This window comes from Schistocerca americana, chromosome 7, assembly GCF_021461395.2.
Source record: "Schistocerca americana isolate TAMUIC-IGC-003095 chromosome 7, iqSchAmer2.1, whole genome shotgun sequence".
NCBI classification, from domain to species: domain Eukaryota; kingdom Metazoa; phylum Arthropoda; class Insecta; order Orthoptera; family Acrididae; genus Schistocerca; species Schistocerca americana.
In genome coordinates, this window is record NC_060125.1 from 238,410,508 (window position 1) to 238,432,924 (window position 22,417).

The following is a 22,417-nucleotide window of genomic DNA, read 5'->3' on the forward strand; positions in this document are numbered from 1 at the left end:
AGCAGCAACGTTTGCGTAGAGTTGTCAGTGCTAACAGACAAGCAACACTGCATGAAATAATCTCAAAAATCAATGTGGGACGAACGACGAACGTATCCGTTAGGACGGTGTGTGGAAGTTTGACGTTGATGGGCTACGGCAGTAGACGACCGACGAGAGTGCCTTTGCTAACAGGACGACATCGCCTGCAGCGCTTCTCCTAGGCTCGTAGCCATATCGGTTGGGCCCTAGAGGACTGAATAACCGTAGCCTGGTCAGATGAGTCACGATTTCAGTTGGTAGGAGCTGATACGAGGTGCATTCAAGTTCTAAGGCCTCCGATTCTTTTTCTCCAGACTGGAAAGAGATAGAAACATGCGCATTGTTTTAAAATGAGGCCGCGTTCATTGTCAATACGTCCCAGAGATGGCAGCACCGTACGGCAGATGGAATTTTCCCGCCAGCGGCGAGAATGAGAACTGTTTTAAATACTTAAAATGGCGACGTTTTCCTTACTTGAACAGCGTGAAATCATTCGTTTTCTGAATTTGCGTGGTGTGAAACCAATTGAAATTCATCGACAGTTGAAGGAGACATGTGGTGATGGAGTTACGGATGTGTCGAAAGTGCTTTCGTGGGTGCGACAGTTTAATGAAGGCAGAACATCGTGTGACAACAAACCGAAACAACCTCGGGCTCGCACAAGCCGGTCTGACGACACGATCGAGAAAGTGGAGAGAATTGTTTGGGGGGATCGCCGAATGACTGTTGAACAGATCGCCTCCAGAGTTGGCATTCCTGTGCACACAATCCTGCATGACGACCTGAAAATGCGAAAAATGTCATCCAGGTGGGTGCCACGAATGCTGATGGACGACCACATGGCTGCCCGTGTGGCATGTTGCCAAGCAATGTTCACGTGCAACGACAGCATGAATGGGACTTTCTTTTCGTCGGTTGTGATAATGGATGAGACGTGGATGCCATTTTTCAATCCAGCTCAATGGAAGCACACAGATTCACCGCCACCAAAAAGATTTCGGGTAACCGCCAGTGCTGAAAAAATGATGGTGTCTTTGTTCTGGGACAGCGAGGGCGTAATCCTTACCCATTGCGTTCCAAAGGGCACTACGGTTACAGGTGCATCCTACGAAAATGTTTTGAAGAGCAAATTCCTTCCTGCACTGCAACAAAAACGTCCGGGAAGGGCTGCGCGTGTGCTGTTTCACCAAGACAACGCACCCGCACATCGAGCTAACGTTATGCAACAGTTTCTTCGTGATAACAACTTTGAAGTGATTCCTCATGCTCCCTACTCACCTGACCTGGCTCCTAGTGACTTTTGGCTTTTTCCAACAATGAAAGACACTCTCCGTGGCCGCACATTCACCAGCCGTGCTGCTATTGCCTCAGCGATTTTCCAGTGGTCAAAACAGACTCCTAAAGAAGCCTTCGCCGCTGCCATGGAATCATGGCGTCAGCGTTGTGAAAATTGTGTACGTCTGCAGGGCGATTACGTCGAGGAGTAACGCCAGTTTCATCGATTTCGGGTGAGTAGTTAATTAGAAAAAAAATCGGAGGCCTTAGAACTTGAATGCACCTTGTAATACGATGCGAGAGTGGCACAGGGCCCACGAAGCCATGGACACAAATTGTCAACAAAGCATGGTGCAAGACAGTGGTAGCTCTATAATGGTGTGGGCTGTATTTGCATGGAGTAGACTGGGTCCTATGGATGTTCGGGTACTTAGAGATCATTTGCAGCCATTCATGAACTGTATGTTCCCAGAAACGATGGAATTTTTATGAATGACAGTGCCCCATGTCACTGGTGACAGTTGTTCGCGGTTGGTTTGAAGAAAACTCTGAACAGTTCGAGCGAATGTTTTGGCCACTCACATCGCCCATCAGTCTCATCGAACATGTATGGGACATAATCGATAGGTCAGTTTGTGCACAAAAGTCTGCGTCGGCAACACTTTCGTAATTATGGACGGCTATAGAGGCAGCATGGCTCAATGTTTCTTCAGGGGCCTCCCAAAGTCTTGTTGAGTCCATGCTATGTGGAGCTATTGCACTACGCCGGACGGAAGGAGGTTCGACACGGTATTGGGGTATATTCCATGACTCTTGTTACCTCAGTGTATTAAAGCAACCAGTTTTTAGCGTGTGGTCATGTGAGGTAACGGGCGAATTGTGGCGCCCTGCAAATATTCTAATTTCAGAGGAATCAGTGGCCGCTCGGCGGGCGTGGGCCGCTCGGCAGACCGACCACGTGGTGCCGGATGTTAACAACAGTGTGATGCCGCACAATGGCTGGTCCAGCCGCGTGGCTGGAAGTTCCGTGGTGATGCCGTGTTGATGAAGGAGACACGCTGGGAGTGCCAAAGGTGGCGGACTTCGTGAAACCTTAATGGCAGACATTTCACAGGCCGTGTAGAAATTGATAGTAGCAAGATGAATCATGATACCTCAAACGAAATATGTACGTTACTATTATTTGCACGACTATTCTAATGGTGTAATCAGATTTTCAATATCTTTATTAAAGTTTAGTATCTGACGGTAAATTATACAAGTAACACCCACCAACGAATTGCCAAAACATTAACGCTTCATCCGATTTTGTCGATCGCCGTGTCTTTAGAAAGCTACTAGTGTCAACCTAAATTGGTATGAATTACAGGCATGTAACTTGAATAGTACATGAGTTACTGGAGTTCAAAGTGGCCGATTACTATCGATCGCTTCAGACCATAAGTACTCCACAGTTACACGAAAAAACGGTAGCAGCATGCTTATAAATATATTTATTCATCTTTGTCTTTGTTTATATCCGATATACAGGTTGATTCAAAAAGAATACCACAACTTTAAAAATGTGTATTTAATGAAAGAAACATACTGTAATATAACCTTCTCTTATACATCATTACAAAGAGTATTTAAAAAGGTTTTTTTTTTCACTCAAAAACAAGTTCAGAGATGTTCAATATGGCCCCCTCCAGACACTCGAGCAATATCAACCCGATACTCCAACTCGTTCCACACTCTCTGGAGATGTTAGAGAATTGGCTGTTCCCTCAGCTCGAACAAGAAGCACAACAATTCATATTTCAGCAGGATGGAGCGCCACCACATTGGCACTTATCTGTCCGTAACTACCTGAACGTCAACTACCCGAGGCGATGGATCGGCCGCCAGGCAGCCCGTGACAGAGCACTTCATCACTGGCCTTTAAGAAGCCCTGATCTTACCCCCTGCGATTTTTTCTTATGGGGGTATGTTAAGGATATGGTGTTTCGGCCACCTCTCCCAGCCACCATTGATGATTTGAAACGAGAAATAACAGCAGCTATCCAAACTGTTACGCCTGATATGCTACAGAGAGTGTGGAACGAGTTGGAGTATCGGGTTGCTATTGCTCGAGTGTCTGGAGGGGGCCATATTGAACATCTCTGAACTTGTTTTTGAGTGAAAAAAACCTTTTTAAATACTCTTTGTAATGATGTATAGCAGAAGGTTATATTATGTTTGTTTCATTAAATACACATTTTTAAAGTTGTGGTATTCTTTTTGAATCATCCTGTATACTATTCGTGAAGAAATTGGTTAAATATTTACTGTGTTTTAGAAAGCACAGAGACATGAGGCTACTGGCCTACCTTTTGTTGCTGTTCCGTTGATATATGTTTATTTAATTTGTTTATGTATTTAATAACGTGTGATAGAGCGTGTTTATGGTCCGGATGTAGGAATATTTATTTGATTTCAAGTTATTTAAATGTAAATCCAGTATTTGGTATGTGTTTCAATATGTTTGTGGGTGCGTTGGCTCGAAGACATGGCGCGAGCGCTCTAGCCAATCACAGCGCTGGTGAATGGGGAGACTGGATGGAAGCGAGTACTGGACAGGACGGCACAGGACACGGGAGTGAGTTGTGGACGCGGACAGTGCTGCGCGACGGGCGCACGGTCGGCGGAGAGACTTGCACCGTGGAGCAGTTTGCGCTTGGTCGCGGATGATGGAAATATTTCGGACTGACGACCTGTGCTCTTGTGTGATTTCCATGGCTTCCGCAGTGAAGACGTAGTGTGCGTTTAGAAGTGAATATCTCGCGAGTTATGTTGTTGTTCGTAACTAATTACGTGCAGTAGGAATCTATTGTTTCCCTGTTGTTCAACTTATATTTACTTAATTGCTGGACCATCGACACCAATAAGTGTTTTGCAGAAATATACCGCATTCTCAAAAGTACTTCTACTATCGTACTCATCATTTAAAGTCGTTAAGATAGTACCTGAAGATTTTATTTGATTGCAATCTTTCATTTGTAAATTTATATGTTGCTTTCAAAATTCTCAATTGCCGAAGACATCGAAAAAGATATGATTGTCGGAAGGACAGACTCAGCATACAGGAAAGTCAAAACAACCTTTGATGACATTAAAAGCAACGGTGGTAACATTAAGAGTGCAACGGGAATTCCACTGTTAAATACAGAGGAGAGAGCAGATAGGTGGAAAGAATACATTGAAAGCCTCTATGAGGGTACAGATTTGTCTGATGTGATAGAAGAAGAAACAGGAGTCGATTTAGAAGAGATAGGGGATCCAGTATTAGAATCGGAATTTAAAAGAGCTTTGGAGGACTTACGGTCAAATAAGGCAGAAGGGATAGATAACATTCCATCAGAATTTCTAAAATCATTGGGGGAAGTGGCAACAAAACGACTATTCACGTTGGTGTGTAGAATATATGAGTCTGGCGACATACCATCTGACTTTCGGAAAAGCATCAACCGCACAATTCCGAAGACGGCAAGAGCTGAGCGCTAGGTGACGATCAGTTTGGCTTTAGGAAAAGTAAAGGGACGAGAAGAGGCAATTCTGACGTTACGGCTAATAATGGAAGCAAGGCTAAAGAAAAATCAAGACACTTTCATAGGATTTGTAGACCTGGAAAAAGCGTTCGACAATATAAAATGGTGCAAGCTGTTCGAGATTCTGAAAAAAGTAGGGGTAAGCTATAGGGAGAGACGGGTCATATATAATATGTACAACAACCAAGAGGGAATAATAAGAGTGGACGATCAAGAACGAAGTGCTCGTATTGAGAAGGGTGTAAGACAAGGCTGTAGCCTTTCGCCCCTACTCTTCAATCTGTACATCGAGGAAGCAATGATGGAAATAAAGGAAAGGTTCAGGAGTGGAATTAAAATACAAGGTGAAGGGATATCAATGATACGATTCGCTGATGACATTGCTATCCTGAGTGAAAGTGAAGAAGAACTAAGTGATCTGCTGAACGGAATGAACAGTCTAATGAGTACACAGTATGGTTTGAGAGTAAATCAGAGAAAGACGAAGGTAATGAGAAGTAGTAGCAATGAGAACAGCGAGAAACTTAACATCAGGATTGATGGTCACGAAGTCAATGAAGTTAAGGAATTCTGCTACCCAGGCAGTAAAATAACCAATGACGGACGGAGCAAGGAGGACATCAAAAGCAGACTCGCTATGGCAAAAAAAGCATTTCTGGCCAAGAGAAGTCTACTAATATCAAATACCGGCCTTAATTTGAGGAAGAAATTTCTGAGGATGTACGTCTGGAGTACAGCATTGTATGGTAGTGAAATATGGACTGTGGGAAAACCAGAACAGAAGAGAATCGAAGCATTTGAGATGTGGTGCTACGGATGAATGTTGAAAATTAGGTGGCCTGATAAGGTAAGGAATGAGGAGGTTCTACGCAGAATCGGAGAGGAAAGGAATATGTGGAAAACACTGATAAGGAGAAGGGACAGGATGATAGGACATCTGCTAAGACATGAGGGAATGACTTCCATTGTACTAGAGGGAGCTGTAGAGGGCAAAAACTGTAGAGGAAGACAGAGATTGGAATACGTCAAGCAAATAATTGAGGACGTAGGTTGCAAGTGCTACTCTGAGATGAAGAGGTTAGCACAGGAAAGGAATTCGTGGCGGGCCGCATCAAACCAGTCAGTAGACTGATGACAAAAAAAAAAAGAGAGAAGTAACCTTCGACCATTCGATTCATGTGTGTATTCTTACCGTATACTGTAGACTCAGCAGTATTTGGCCTGTAATGCCGAAAATACGTACCCCAGCCGCTAGACAACGAAACCAGCCAAAACTTTTAATATTGCAACGTTGAGTCGGAGGGTACGTAGCTGAGGGTCAACTCATTTCATTCATTTTCTATTTGAGAGTCCGCAGTCGACTGCTGGTGATTGCGCCGTGTGACGACAGGTTGTAGCAGCAGTGGTGGGGTGTTAAGGCGGCGGCCCCACCTGGCGCTACTTGTTGCGGCTCGTTGCGTATTAATGCGCGGCTGCTCGCCTCGGGCTGCGGCCAATTTGCGGCCAGCCACGCTCCCAGCTCCCCACACTCCTTTCTGCCGGGTCCTGCTGATTACATCCCCGTGTCGCCGTGCACTACTTGTTCGCAGATCCCGAAGAATGCGTCAGACTGTGTTTAGTCCGGACCCGTTACCAGTCTGGGCGTGTGACAGTGTATCGTGTTGTAAGACGGTCCAGCGTTTCGGCACTACTTCACGTAGCTCCCCCCATTACGTGGCAAGTCCGGCTAAATCACGAACGTTAAATGTTTCGAAAGCAAATTTTCATCAACACAAAAAAAGGTAGTTGAGTGATCAGCGTGACGGATTGCCGTCCTACGGGTCCGGGTTCGATTCCCGGCTGGGTGGGGCATTTTCTCCGCTCAGGGACTGGGTGTTGTGCTGTCTTCATGTTGTGCTGTCTTCATCATTATTTCATCCCCATCCGGCGCGCAGGTCGCCCAATGTGGCGTCGAATGTAATAAGACCTGCACCAAGGCGGCCGGACCTGCCCCGTAAGGGGACTCCCGGCCAGTGATGCCAAACGCTCATTTCCATCCTAATAAGACGGAAATCGGTAGATATGACGTACATGTACAGACAAACAAGTGATTACAATTTCAGAAAAATTGAATGATGTATTCAAGAGAAAGAGCTTCAAAAATTGAGGAAGTCAGTAAGTGATCTACCTGTAGCCCCTTTGCAAGCAGATATTCGGTTTCGTCAAAATCCCGACCTGGTTGGAGAGCCCTCCACATTACGCTACAAACGTTCTCAGTTGGGGAGAGATCCGGTGACCTTTCTGGCCAAGGTAGGGTTTGCCAAGAACGAAGATAAGCAGTAGAACTCTCGGCGTGTGCGGGAGCGCATTATCTTCCTGAAGTGTAAGCCCAGGATGGTTTGCCATGAAGGGTAACGAAACGAGGCGTAGAATGTCGTCGACGTACCGCTGTGCTGTAAGGGTGTCGCGGATGGCAACCGATGGGTCCTCCTGTGGAATGGACGGAGCAACGAGGACGTAAAAAGCAGAGTAGTACTGGCAAAATGGGCATTCCTGCACGACGGAAGTCTACTGATATCAAACATAAGTCTTAATTTGAGAAAGAAATTTCTGAGAATGTACGTTTTGAGCACAGCATTGTATGGTAGTGAGACGTGGATTGTGTGGAAACTCGAACAGAAGATCGAAGCATTTTAAGTGTGATGCTACAGAACGACATTGAAAGTTAGGTGGACTGATAGGCAAGGAATGAGGAGGTTCTCCGGAGAATCGGAGAAGATAGGAATATATGGAAAACACCGACAAAAATGGTTCAAATGGCTCTGAGCACTATGGGACTTAACATCTATGGTCATCAGTCCCCTAGAACTTAGAACTACTTAAATCTAACTAACCCAAGGACAGCACACAACACCAAGTCATCACGAGGCAGAGAAAATCCCTGACCCCGCCGGGAATCGAACCCGGGAACCCGGGCGTGGGAAGCGAGAACGCTACCGCGCGACCACGAGCTGCGGACTCACCGACAAAAAGAAGGGACAGGATGCTAGAACATTGGTCACAGAATAACTCCCGTGGTACTAGAGGGAACTAAACTGGAATACATCCAGCGAATAATTGAGGACAAGCGAGAACGCTACCGCACGACCACGAGCTGCCCACTCACCGACAAAAAGAAGGGACAGGATGCTAGAACATCGGTCACGGAATAACACCCATGGTACTAGAGGGAACTACGGAGAATAAAAACTGTAGAAGAAAACAGAAACTGGAATACATCCAGCGAATAATTGAGGACGTAGGTTGCGAGTGCTACTCTGAGATGGAAGAGGTTGACCCAGGCGAGGAAACTGTGGCGAGCCGCATCAAACCAGTCAGAAGACTGATGACTCAAAGAAAACACATATACAAAAAATTATTTTAAAATGTTTCACAAAATTGAGCTTTAGCATCATAGTAAGCAACGGATACAAAAAGAAATTGTCAAAAAGTAAACAAACAATTGTTTGAAGGAGGTGGTTTCATTGCGGAGTATAATTTTAAAATTTCCCTTAAATGTAACTTTTATGGTAATGGGAAACATCGAATACAAGAAGAGACTGGCTAAAAGTAAACAACCATTGTTTTAAGCAGGTGTCTTCACTTTGGAACCACAGGGACATACAGTTTTCAGCCACCCATAATTTTATGAGATATATTTGAAAGCAATTTCGAATTTTTCTTACAAGGGAACCTCCCCATCTCACCCCCCTCAGATTTAATTATAAGTTGGCACAGTGGATAGGCCTTGAAAAACTGAACATAGATCAGTCGAGAAAACAGGAAGAAGTTGTGTGGAACTATGAAAAAAATTAATAAAATATATAAACTGAGTAGTCCGTGCGCAAGATAGGCAACATCAAGGAGATTGTGAGCTCAGGAGCGCCGTGGTCCCGTGGTTAGCGTGAGTAGCTGGTTCAAGTCTTCCCTCAGCTGATAATTTTACTTTCTTCATTTTCGCAAAGTTATGATATGTCCGTTCGTTCATTGACGTCTCTGTTCACTGTAACGTTTAGTGTCTGTGTTTTGCGACCGCACCGCAAAACCGTGCGATTAGTAGACGAAAGGACGTGCCTGTCCAATGGGAACCGAAAACATTTGATCGCAAGGTCATAGTTCAACCGATTCCTCCACAGGAAAACACGTCTGATATATTCTATACGACACTGGTGACGGCATGTGCGTCACATGACAGAAATATGTTGTCGACCCACCTAACTTGTACACTTAGCGAATGGGTAAAAAGATTCTTCTACCTTGCCCGATTTAGGTTTTCTTGTGGATGTGATAATCACTCCCAAAAAAGTGTTGAAAACATACGAGTTTGTCACATAAACTGAAAATAAATTAAACTTTTCACTCGAGGGAAGACTTGAACCTAGGAAGCTGCTCTCGCTAACCACGGGACCACGGCGCTCCTTGACTTCCATTGTCCTTGATGTTGCCTATCTTCGCGTGGACTACTCAGTTTGTATATTTTACTACTTTTTTCATAGTTCCACACAACTTCTTCATGTTTTCTCGATTGATCTGTGTTCAGTTTTTCAAGGCCTATCCACTGTGCCAACTTATGACTAAATCTGAGGGGTGTGCGATGGGGAGGTTCCCTTGTTAGACACAATCCGACGTCTCGAATCTTCCATGAACACATAATGCCTAAAAAAATTACAGTTCTAAATAACAATCAATAATTGGGCTAAAATTAATGAATTTATATCAGGTGTACATACTGCCCCAATGGTTTCATTTTGAAACCAGGTATAAAAGCAGTAGTAAAAACCTAAATTTACGTTACATACCTCTGGATGTACTTACCTTCACTGTCAATGATCTCCTCGGTATCATCACCATAAAAAAACTACATGACTCAATCTCTTACAATCACGTAGCACAATCTCCGCACCCACTGTGACTTTCAACGCTGTAACTGTTACAGTGCATTACATTCTTAGAAGTAACTCAGTGAATCACTAGATGTATTTGCAGTGCAGTAGCAATAGCATCGATAGTTTGATACGAAATGTACTGGTACTTCCAAACAAAACTAATAAACTAGAGGTTTCAGGCAGAAATCACTGGTACGCACTCAAAGGGACAAGGCACCTGTGCTCGGATTGGCATTGTGACGTGTGGTTTTTTTTATAGTGATCACACGTCACTGTTTATCCCACTTGCGGTGACCTCATTACCTCCGGCTGAAAGTGCTTTGCATTTATCGTTGCAGTTTACGAACTTTATTAAATAATTTTTTTGTGGTTTTAGGGCGCACAACTACAGTGGTCATTAGCGCCCAGACTAAATTATGAATGCACTGCGAGGCACAAGGTTAAAACAGCAACTAAAAAGGACAACACTATAGAAGGCACATTAACAGGCAAGGGATTAAAGGAAAACAGCATAATCAAATGTCCTTAGACAGGTTTGTCAAGTGGATAAAACGAAGAACGCGAGCAGCTGCTCCTGGGTCATCCGCTAAAATGGCATCCAGAGTACATGGCAGGCCAAGATCAATGCGCAGTGTATTAAGATTCGGACAGGACGTTAAAATGTGGCGTACCGTCAGCAATTGCCCACGTGGGCAGAACGGCGCCGGCGCAGCCGTCAGCAGATGGCGGTGGCTGGACCGGCAGTGTCCACTCCGTAACCGGACCAAAACGACCTCCTCCCGCCGAGAAGGGCGTGAGGAGGACGTCCAAGCCGCGGGAAGAGGTTTCAAGGCCCGAAGCTTGTTTTCAGTAAGTGTAGACCAATCGGCATGTCACAGCGATAAAATGCGCTGACAAATGACCCTGCTAAAATCAAATTAAGGCACACAACAAGAAGCTGTCAGAGGCAGGAGGATCGCAGCCTTGGCCGCGGCATCTGCAGCTTCGTTCCCAGGGATACCGACATGGCCAGGATTATTAAATAATGCCACACTAAAACTCTCATGTACACACTACACTTTTTAGTCAGTATGAGACGTTTCTGTATTAATTGCATGTTACGAACGAGATCTGGATACCAAGTGGATACTTGTCCATTAGGCTTTCTGCTGAACTCAAAATTCAGAAGATGTTAATGGAAGAACGTTTGCAGTTGTACGCAGAATCGTGATTGTAACCAGATGTGCACCTTTTCATCCGAAGCAAATCGACGACGACGAATGACTTCCTTCAGTGTTCCAGGAGAATGACATCCAGAGAGGTCGTAACAGTAGAGAGGATGTGTAAGGGTTTTCCAGGCCGCGCGGGATTAGCCGAGCGGTCTAGGGGGCTGCAGTCATGGACTGTGCGGCTAGTCCCGGCGGAGGTTCGAGTCCTCCCTCGGGCATGGGTGTGTGTGTTTGCCGTTAGGATAATTTAGGTTAAGTAGTGTATAAGCTTAGGGACTGATGACCTTAGCAAAAAAAAAAAAAAAAAAAAAAAAATGGCTCTGAGCACTATGGGACTTAACATCTATGGTCATCAGTCCCCTAGAACTTAGAACTACTTAAACCTAACTAACCTAAGGACAGCACACAACACCCAGTCATCACGAGGCAGAGAAAATCCCTGACCCCGCCGGGAATCGAACCCGGGCGTGGGAAGCGAGAACGCTACCGCACGACCACGAGCTGCGGACGATGACCTTAGCAGTTAAGTCCCATAAGATTTCACACACATTTGGTTTTCCAGCGAAATTTCTGCAGCGTTGTCGAAACAACATGAACGCCAGCTCCGAGAAAGTCGCGGTAAAATAAATGTAAGTGTCGAGTGACAAGGGCCTCCCGTCGGGTAGACCGTTCGCCTGGTGCAGGTCTTCCGATTTGACGCCACTTCGGCGACTTGCGCGTTGATGCGGATGAAGTGATGATGATTAGGACAACACAACACCCAGTCCCTGAGCGGAGAAAGTCTACGACCCAGCCGGGAATTGAACCCGGGCCCTTAGGATTGACAGTCTGTCGCGCTGACCACTTCTTTTGTTCTATACGTTTGGTCTGGGCGGACGTCATAGGACATCCAAGTTGATCGTTGATTCCTTTACTCAATTATTTTATTACAGAGGGCCAGTGCCTATCCGACTGACTCAGCTACCAGGGGCGGACAAAGTCGCGGTGACCTTTTTCTTTTCACTATCACTGCTCATTGACTTTCTGGAACACGGAGCCACGACGGTACGTTGCCCCTTCGCAAAATTTGAAGCGCACCATCAAGTCAAAACTCTCAGGAATGCTTATGGACGGCGTCATTCTGTTGCAGAATAATCCTCATATGTTGCCAAGATTGTTCCGCTTGGAAGCCCTTACACATCCTCCATATAGTCCCGATCTCTCCCCATGCGATTTTCGTGTTTTAGAGCCCTGAAGAAATACATTCGTGTCTATCGATTTGCTTCGGACGAAGAGGTGCATGTCTGGGTACAATCATGTTTTCATAGGCAAACGCAGACTTTAATTTTCAAATAATAAACATTTTACTTTTTTTTCATTGGGCCGTTCCTTTCATTTATTCCACCTATGCTGAAGGCACGCATACTATGTACAAATGAAATCAAACATGACTTCTTAACACATCCATGAACAATTACTCTCTAAGAAGAACTAAGATATAAAAAGACACAGTACAGCGCAGCCGTTTTCCATCCAAACAGTTGATATAGAATCTAAGACACAAAAGAACAACACACCGCGAAGGAATTATCCGAATGAGACGGAAATCGCGAAATTTGATGTACTTTTACAGATAAACAAAGGATTACAGTTTCAGAAAGAAACTAATTTACTCAAGAGAAAGAGATTCAAAACTTGAGCATGTCAAGAACGCGTCGGTCCACCTCTTGCCCTTATAGAAGCAGTTATACAGCTTGGCATTGATTAACAGAATTGTTCGATGTCTTCCTGAGGGACAGCGTACCAAATTCTGACCAGTTGGTGCATTAGAGTTGGTTGGAGGATCCTGTCCATAAAACTCCAAACGGTCGCAATTGGGAAGAGATCCGGCGACCTTGCTGGTCAAGATAGGGTTTGCAAGCACGAAGACGAGCAGTAGAAATTCTCGCCCTGTGCAGGTGGTCATTATTTTGCTGAAATGTAAGCACAGGGTGGCTTGCCATGAAGGGCAACAAAATAGGGCGTAGAATATCATCGATTCACCACTGTTCAGGGCGTCTCCAGACAAGTCTTCTCTGGTCATGAGAAGTCAATTCTACTCCAGTCAACGAGACTCCAGGCCTAAGACGTGTCAGAAGATAGCGGTGGGATACCAACCTGTGTGTGTCCCGCAATACGGGCCAACAACCAATGATGGTGGTCCGGGGTGCTACTTCTTTTCATAGCAGGAGTCCTCTGGTTGTCATCCACGGCAACGTTACAGCGCAGCAGTACGTAAACGATATTCTGCACTCCATTCTCTTGACCTTCATAGCAAGCCTCCTGGGCTTACATTTCAGCAAGATAATGACCGCCTGCATGAGGCGAAAATTTCTACTGGTTATCTTCGTGCTTGCCAGACTCTTTCTTGGCCAACAAATTCGCAGGATCTCTCCCAACTGAGAGCGTTTGTAACCAGCTCTTTTTTTTTTTACTATCGAACTCTCCAGCTGGACAGAAATTGACACGGTCAGGAAGACATCCAGCAACTCTGTGAATCAATACCAAACCGAATAACTGCTTGATAAGGGCGAGAGGTGGAGTAACGCGTCATTGACGAGCTCAATTTTTGAAGCTATTTTTCTTGCAGACATCAGTGAATTGGTGCACCGTTTTCTTTGTCTTAGAGTGTTTTTGATTTATCATTTCTTTTGACAAATATTTCGAAAAAAATATCAGTAATGGTAATAATTACAAATGCAATTACAATTTCCAATGCCCGCCCGGTTGGCCGTGCGGTCTAACGCACGGCTTGCCGGTCCGGAAGGAGCGCCTGGTCCCCCGCCCGGCGGATTTGTGTCGAGGTCCGGTGAACCGGCCAGTCTGTGGATGGTTTTTAGGCGGTTTTCCATCTGCCTCGGTGAATGCGGGCTGGTTCCCCTTATTCCGCCTCAGTTACACTATGTCGGCGATTGCTGCACAAACAAGCTCTCCACGTACGCGTGTACCACCATTACTCTACCACGCACACATAGGCGTTACAGTCGTCTGGTGTGAGACGTTCCCTGAGGGGTCCACCGGGGGCCGAACCGCACAATAGCCCTGGGTTCGGTGTGGGGCGGCGGAGGGGTGAAGTGGACTGCGGTAGTCGTCGTGGGGTTGCGGACCACTGCGGCTGCGGTGGGGACGGAGCCTCTCCGTCGTTTCTAGGTCCCCGGTCAACATACAATACAATACACACAATATTTCATTGGCGGGTTCCACTCTTTAATTTAACAAGAGCATCAAGAGAAACTCTGGAATTTAAAGTAGAGTAGTTGGCTGTTAAATTAAAGAGTTAAACCAATCAATAAAACATGCTGAGTGCGACTTGTGGCTGTTCTGGAAAACTTAATTTCAGCAGTCGCTGTTTCCCCTGCAGGCAATGCCTGCGCTCGCTAAGGGTGTGTATCTATTACGTTTCAAAATACTGGAGTACACAGTGGAATGTGGAGAGAGCATTAAAGCTAACAGAGTTTGATCGTGTAGGGAATGTTTAAGGGCTCCTACGAACTGCGATTATTAAAAACAATGCAGTTTCCAATTAAAGTGAAAGTGAACGTAAATTTTTAATTTTGGACCAAAGAGAATAATGCTTATTACCATTTAATCATTCAGAAACTAAAATTTTGTAATTTCAGACTACGTTTTGTGTATCGGGCGGTCTAATTCTAAAACTGCACCGTAACTTCAAAACGTAACGAAAATAGAACTATGGATCAGTTCCATTACAGCAGCAGTATCTGTGTACGTATTTTGTTTCGAATGGTTCAACATCTGGTGGTCTACGAGGAGGCAATTTTGGAATGGCTGGCTACACGGCAGCGATGCAGAATTACGCGGTAGGGAGACAGTAGTTGAGCAGCTGTTTGCAGACGGTGGACAGTAATGGAGGCTGCACGCAGACGGCCCTCGTGGTGTTTGCGCAGGCCGTGAAAACAGTGTCTGGCCGGCCGGCCGGCGGTGGCGGCGTGTTTTGACAAATGTTCCCCCCGCGGTATTGACCGGGCGACGCGCTGGCCAGATGGCAGCCTGGCGCCTCCTTGACAAATGGACCAACACTTGAGGGCCGGCGCGGCGCGAGCCCACAAGTGGCCGTGGACCGGCCCGCCCCAGCCAGCGAACACACTCCACGCGCGACCAGCCGCCCGCACACGGCTCGGGGAAGTCCGCGGGCGACGCGAGGTGTTGGAGTTCTGCGGCGTCACTGCGTGGAATTTCGCGTCCCACAGCGTTCCGTAGCGAGAAAGAGTGAATACGACGAGTCATTTTTTTGCTTCGTGGAAAATGGACGTTGCCAATGAGATGCAAGATCGCGTTCTACGTCACAAGCGGCGCGTGCGTCACGAAGGTAGTTCTGAACTCGCTCGTTCGCTCAGCTCAGCAGATAAAATGCGTTTCTAAACCTGTTAACACACAGCTGGGCGTGTAAGTACTAACGAGAATTGCATCTTCCACTGGAATCTGCTATAATAATAATAACAATAATAATGAGCATAAGGCATTGGTGGCCGGGAGACCCCTCGCGGGGCGGTTCGGCCGCCGATCCACAAGTTCTTTAACGCCACTACGGCGACTTGCGAGTGAATGAGGATAAAATGATGATGAAAGACACACAACACCCAGTCATCTCGAGGCAGAGAAAATCCCTGACTCCGCCGGGAATTGAAACCGGGACCCCGTGCGCGGGAAGCAAAAGCGCTATCGCAAGACCACGAGCCGCCGACGGAGTCTGCTATTATGAAGTCTTACTGATTAACAGTACCACAGCAAAATTTAAGATCAGTACTCGATATAAATGGTATAACAGCTTGTTATGGCAAACCTACATTCCTAGCATTTGTGGACTTAGAGAAAGCTTTTGGCAATGTTGACTGGAATACTATCTTTCAAATTCTAAAGTTGGCAGGAGTTAAATACAGGGAGCGAAAGGCTATTTACAATTTGTACAGAAACCAGAAGGCAGTTATAAGAGTCGAGGGGAATGAATGGGAAGCAATGGTTGGGAAGGGAGTGAAACAGGGTTATAGCCTATCCCCAGTGTTATTGAATCTGTATATTAAGCAACCAGTAAAGGAAACAAAAGAAAAATTTGGATTAGGAATTAAAATCCATGGAGAAGAAATAAAAACTTTGAGGTTCGCCGATGACATTGTAATTCTGTCAGAGACAGCAAAGGACTTGGAAGAGCAGTTGAACGAAATGGACAGGGTATTGAAAGGAGGATATAATATGAACATCAGCAAAAGCAAAACGTGAATAATGGAATGTATTCGAGTTAACTCGGATGATGCTGAGGGAATTAGATTAGGAAATGAGACGCTTAAAGTAGAAAATGAGTTTTGCTATTTGGGGAGCAAAATAGCTGATGATGGTCGAAGTAGAGAGGATATAAAATGTAGACTGGCAATGGCAAGGAAAGCGTGTCTGAAGAAGAGAAATTTGTTAGCATCGAGTATTGATTTAAGTGTCAGGAAGTCGTTTCTGAAAGTATTTGTATGGAGTGTAGCCATGTATGGAAGTGAAACATGGTCGATAACTAGTTTGGACAAGAAGAGAATAGAAGCTTTCGAAATGTGGTGCTACAGAAGAATGCTGAAGATTAGATGAGTAGATCACATAACTAATGAGGAGGTACTGAATAGAATTGGGGAGAAGAGGAGTTTGTGGCACAACTTGACTAGAAGAAGGGATCGGTTGGTAGGGCATGTTCTTGTTAATAGAAAACCCAAAACTCTAAAGTTTCCACGGGGCGGCCAGAAAAGCTCTTTACACCTGAACTAAATTCTTGTAACAGTGTAAGACGTGAGATATTTAAGGTCTGAACTTCCCATTCTGATCATTGATATGGCAGCACGCTCCTCACTTGAACTGCAACAGGATTGACGTGTAAGTCACGTGTTTGCCCTAGGAGGAGAATAAAGTCTGTGCGATGACCCGTTCCTTGTTCGTCTTACCGTGCTTGGTGAAAAGTGTTCAGATATCATTGATACTGACAAATGTGCGGGTTTATGAGCGGAAGCACAACATCGGTAATAGGTTTCGTGTACACTTCGGGAAGGATATAACAAATTGTCATACATTTATCAAACGGGAGAAGAAAGATTATGGCCAGGGAAATGTTTTGGATGCCCATCGCTCTGGTCGTCCGTCAATCTCAAGGCGAAAATGTGCTGAAATTAATTTTTCGTTGATGCATTTACCCTTCAAGTCGATCATAAAGCTTGCTGCCGAACTTGGGATTAAAGGGAGCAGAATACAGTCCACATTAAAGTGCACTTAGACCCGCAGACATTACGGCCAGTGGTCATCAGTGAACTAACGGACGATGCGTTAAACCGCCGAGGGCGTATCAACCGTGCAGGGGTAATGGTGGTGGACATAGGAACGTTTTGGACAAATAACTGTAAGTATAATTAAAGTCATCCTTCCAGAAAGTAAAGTCTTCTCATCTGTCTTGTGGCAGCTCCTCATTAGTTTCTGATGTTCAGTGTGATGCGGACAGTTGCCACATTCGGTTACAAGTCTGACCTTGTCACGTGGTAAGTGCAGATATAATGTAACCATGGCTGTGCCGATTGCGAGTTTCGTCGACTGTGAAGTGCGAGTTGTTACTCGTTTTCTGGAGTCGAAAAATGTTAGTCTCTGTGACATTCACAGCCTGCAGTGAATGCAGCCAGTAGCCGAAAGTGGTGCATAATGTTTAGGAATGGAGAACAGATTTTCGTGGCGGAGAGAGAGATTAGGGCGACCCTCCGTCATCACAGATGCGCTGAAACAAAAGGTGGATCGCATCATGCGACAGAATCTTCGACTGATTAGCGAGGTTCAAAATGGCTCTGAGCACTATGCGACTTAACTTCTGAGGTCATCAGTCGCCTAGAGCTTAGAATTAATTAAACCTAACTAACCTAAGGACGTCATACACATCCATACCCGAGGCAGGATTCGAACCTGCGACCGTAGCGGTCGCGCGGTTCCAGGCTGAAGCGCCTAGAATCGCTCGGCCACGCCGGCCGGCTTAAAGAATAGGATACCAGTGTTAAGTTTGTCGTTCATTTCGGTAATACTAGTACCGATTTTTCAGTTGTTCTATGTAAGTTAACTGAAATACAGGATACCAGCGTTAGAGATGTTTTCTATGCGTTAGGTAATATATATATGTCAACTGAAATAAAGGATACGAATGTTAGAGGTGTCGTTTTCTCCGCGCTAGGTAATATCTGTGTCAACTGAAGTACAGGACGCCAATTGTACCTTTCTTCGCGGTAGGTAATTTATAGGTCTACAGAAAACAGGATAACAGTGTTAGGTATGCTGTTTTCTTCGACGTGGATAATACTCGTATTCTGTTCTACAGTTAATCTGCAAAGGTCGGGATACCAATGTTAGGTATGTTGTTATGTTAGCTGTTGGTGATACCAGTGTTTGGTTGGTCGGTTTTTCCTTCGTGGGTAACACTGGTATCCCCTTCCTCAGTTGAAGAACAGGATATCAGTATTCGGTATGTTGTATTTTTCGTGTAGCGTAATATGTTTTCCTAATATTTTCGTTAGTATTTTCTTTTGTGGTTAGTTTGTAATTCCCACGTCCGTACCATTAGTTTAATTTATTTTATGGACTTGGATAAATAGCGTTTTTTTTATTTTCATTGGTTTACAATTCTGGGTTCTTGTGATGTACATGTACGATCTCTGTTCTCTGTGCTACATTTCCTTTTGTCTTCACGTTATGGCTTTATGTGATGTACGTCTATGATACAAGTTCTCTGTGCCACTACATTCCTTTGATTCTGAACATTCGTTTATGCTTTCAGATGTTTGTCAAGTATCATCTGCTACTTGCTTATGACGTCACTGCTGAAAGCCAACGATTAATATCCTATTCTTCAGTATCCCCCACTTAAAAATTGGTTCAAATGGCCCTGAGCACTATGGGACTTAACTGCTGAGGTCATAAGTCCCCTATAACTTAGAGCTGCTTAAACATAACTAACCTAAGGACATCAGACACATCCATGCCCGAGGCAGGATTCGAACCTGCGACCGTAGCGGTCTCGCGGATCCAGTCTACAGCGCCTAGAACCGCACAGCCACTTCGGCCGGCCCCCACTTAAAAGAAATGACAGTCACCAGCTTGTGGGATACCACAGCCTTCGACACTTCAACATGCGTCGGGTTATTTACGGTGGATGACAATATTTCACACAACAGCGACGAAGAACCATATTAGACAACAGAACCGTAGGAAAGAGTCAGAAAACTTCATTACAAACAATCAGCAACATGGGACACTGACTCTCCTGGAAGACAAAGAATGACACTCGTTAACGAGTAAATACCTGTGGTGATGAACAGTATGGCCATTAAAATTGCTACACCACGAAGATGACGTGCTATAGACGCGAAATTTAACCGACAGGAAGAAGATGCTGTGATATGCAAATGATTAGCTTTTCAGAGCATTCACACAAGGTTGGCGCCGGTGCGACAGGTACAACGTGCTGACATGAGAAAAGTTTCCAACCGATTTCTCATACACAAACAGCAGTTGACCGGCGTTGCCTGGTGAAACGTTGTTGCGATGCCTCGTGTAAGGAGGAGAAATGCGTACCACCACTTTTCCGACTTTGATAAAGGTCGGATTGTAGCCTATCGCGATTGCGGTTTATCTTATCGCGACATTGCTGCTCGCGTTGGTCGAGATCCACTGACTGGTAGCAGAATATGAAATCGGTGGGCTCAGGAGGGTAATACGGAACGCCATGTTGGATCCCAACGGCCTCGTATCACTAGCAGTCGAGATGACAGGCATCTTATCCGCATGGCTGTAACGGAACGTGCAGCCACGTCTCGATCCCTGAGTCAACAGATGGGGACGTTTGCAAGACAACAACCATCTGCACGAACAGTTCAACGACGTTTGCAGCAGCATGGACTATCAGCTCGGAGACCACGGCTGCGGTTACCCTTGACACTGCATCACAGACAGGAGCGCCTGCGATGGTGTACTCAACGACGAACCAGGGTGCACGAATGGCAAAACGTCATTTTTTCGGATGAATCCAGGTTCTGTTTACAGCATCATGACGGTGGCATCCGTGTTTGGCGACATCGCGGTGAACTCACATTGGAAGCGTGTATTCGTCATCGCCATACTGGCGTATCACCCGGCGTGATGGTATGGCGTGCCATTGGTTAGACGTCTCGGTCATCTCGACGCCACTTTGAACAGTGGACGTTACATTTCAGATGTGTTACACACGTAGCTCTACCCTTCATTCGATCCCTGCGAAACCCTACATTTCACCAGGATAATTCACGATTGCATTGTGCAGGTCCTGTACGGGCCTTTCTGGATACAGAAAATGTTCTACTGCTGCCCTGGCCAGCACATTCTCCAGATCTCTCACCAATTAAAAATGTCTGGTCAGTGGTGGCCGAGCAACTGGCTCATCACAATACGCCAGTCACTACTCTTGATGAACTGTGGTATCGTGTTGAAGCTGCATGGGCAGCTGTACCCGACCACGCCATCCAAGCTCTGTCTGACTCAATTCCCAGGGGTGTCAAGGCCGTTATTACGGTCAGAGGTGGTTGTTCTGGGTACTGATTTCTCAACATCTATGGACCCAAATTGCGTGAAAATGTAATCACATGTCAGTTCTAGTATAATATATTTGTCGAATGAATACCCGTTTATCATCTGCATTTCTTCTTGGTGTAGCAATTTTAATGGCCAGTAGTGTATTGCAGGACACCTGGTTTGCGGGTTGTAGCTTCGTCGCTGCTGTGGCTGTTGGTACATAATGGCGGCGTGAATATTTGCTGTCATATTCCGGAGCAGACCAGTCGCTCCCTATCTGTTAAGGTTTCCTTGCAGGCGACGGGTGGGCCACGGCGTTGGAAGCGGCGGGAGTGGGCGTAAGGAGTATTGACGGGGCGAGGGTGGCGGCGGCTGCGGGCCCCATCTGGCTGCAGGCTGCGGGGGCGGAGGCCTCCGGGGGCGGCGTGGGCGGGGAGGGGAGGGCCCGGCCGACAAATGGCGGCAACGGCAGCGGCGGCCTGCGCTGCTGATTACACGCGGCCAGCCACGCCCCGACAAGATTCCCGCACTCGCAGCCATTCCTGCAGCCCTCCGTGAACGCACGCCGCTTAGGCTTACGTACGCTCGTGCGTTACTTCTTCGCATCTCGACTGCATCTTCACGCACTGTCAGCTCCTCCCGCGAGTGGTGCTGCCCTGCTTCTATCAACTCCTTATCTACACATCCAGTGTCACCTGACGAAATACTGCTCATCCTTTTAAAAGAGCACACAGTTTGCTTTGAAGTAGGGGAAACTGAGGTAAAACCAGCTACAAGATGACAACTTTTGAACTACATGAAACAAAATCGTCAGAACTTCTGAACTGTTTGCCTTAGGGTATTCACACTGCACGGTTCGCTGCGGGGCATGATGGAAATCAGTATGCGCATGCGCCTTGTTGTTGGCGATTTGCACGTGACAATGTCACGGTACAGCGTGCTCGAGCGTATAGCGCTTGTGAAGGCATACAATGCGGATCAAAGGAAGTTTGCGATAAGAGTTCAAGCTGAAGACAACCGGTCCAAGTGTGCTAACAATCAAGAATTTGAAGTTAAAATCTTCTGAGTTATTAGGCCACGTCATGTTTCTTCTAAAATGTTCGACGTTTCGAGCCCTCTCCTGGAATCTTCCACAGGATCTTTTGGTGTCCACATTCAGTTATCTCGGTTCCCAGATCTCTGCTGATGGCGACTGCAGCCATGAAATCCGGAGACGCCTGTTGCTCGGTAGACAGGCGATATCAAACAATGACAAGGTTATGAGGTCCAGAGATATAACAGTAGCAACAAAGATCTGTATCGTGAGGGCTATGGTCTTTCCAGTTGCGATGTATGGATGTGAGACCAGGACCATTAGAAAGGCTGAACGGCGAAGAATTGACTCCTTCGAATTGTGGTGTTGGAGGAAACTTCTTAGAGTTCCATGGACTGCAAAGAGAACCAATATTGGAGCAAATAAAACCGGATTTCTCCCTGGAAGGTCTAATGTTAAAACAAAAGCTGACCTACTTTGGACACACAGTGCGAAGGCATGCCTCGCTGGAAAAAACATTAATGCTGGGGAAGATTGAAGGAACTAGAAGAAGAGGACGTCAGAGGATGAGATGGTTCGATGGCATGACAGAAGCAATGTGTTCCAACCTGGAAGGTCTACGGGAGCAAGTGCAAGACAGGAAAAAGTGGCATGGTTTGGTTAATGGGGTCACGAAGAGTCGAACCGACTAATTGAGAGTGAGAGACTGCTAGAACACTGTCAGAGACGAGTGTCGCGTCCACGCATAAAGGGGGAGTTTTCTGGCGTTCGTGCTGGAGAAGTGATAGTATTGGTTAAAGTTCATATGGCTACCATTGGTGGGCCATA

General features: G+C 45.9%; 1 protein-coding gene across 1 annotated transcript in view; it reads left to right on the forward strand.

Moving 5' to 3' along the window:
• The window catches only part of LOC124622857 (translation initiation factor IF-2-like), a 145,964-nt gene extending 124,917 nt beyond the window's left edge, over window positions 1-21,047 (forward strand). Inside the window, exon 4 of the mRNA XM_047148650.1 lies at window positions 20,854-21,047. Within this exon, the coding sequence (XP_047004606.1) occupies window positions 20,854-21,047 (194 nt within the window). The remainder of the gene's footprint in view (window positions 1-20,853) is intronic.
• The last annotated feature ends 1,370 nt before the right edge of the window (window positions 21,048-22,417 follow it).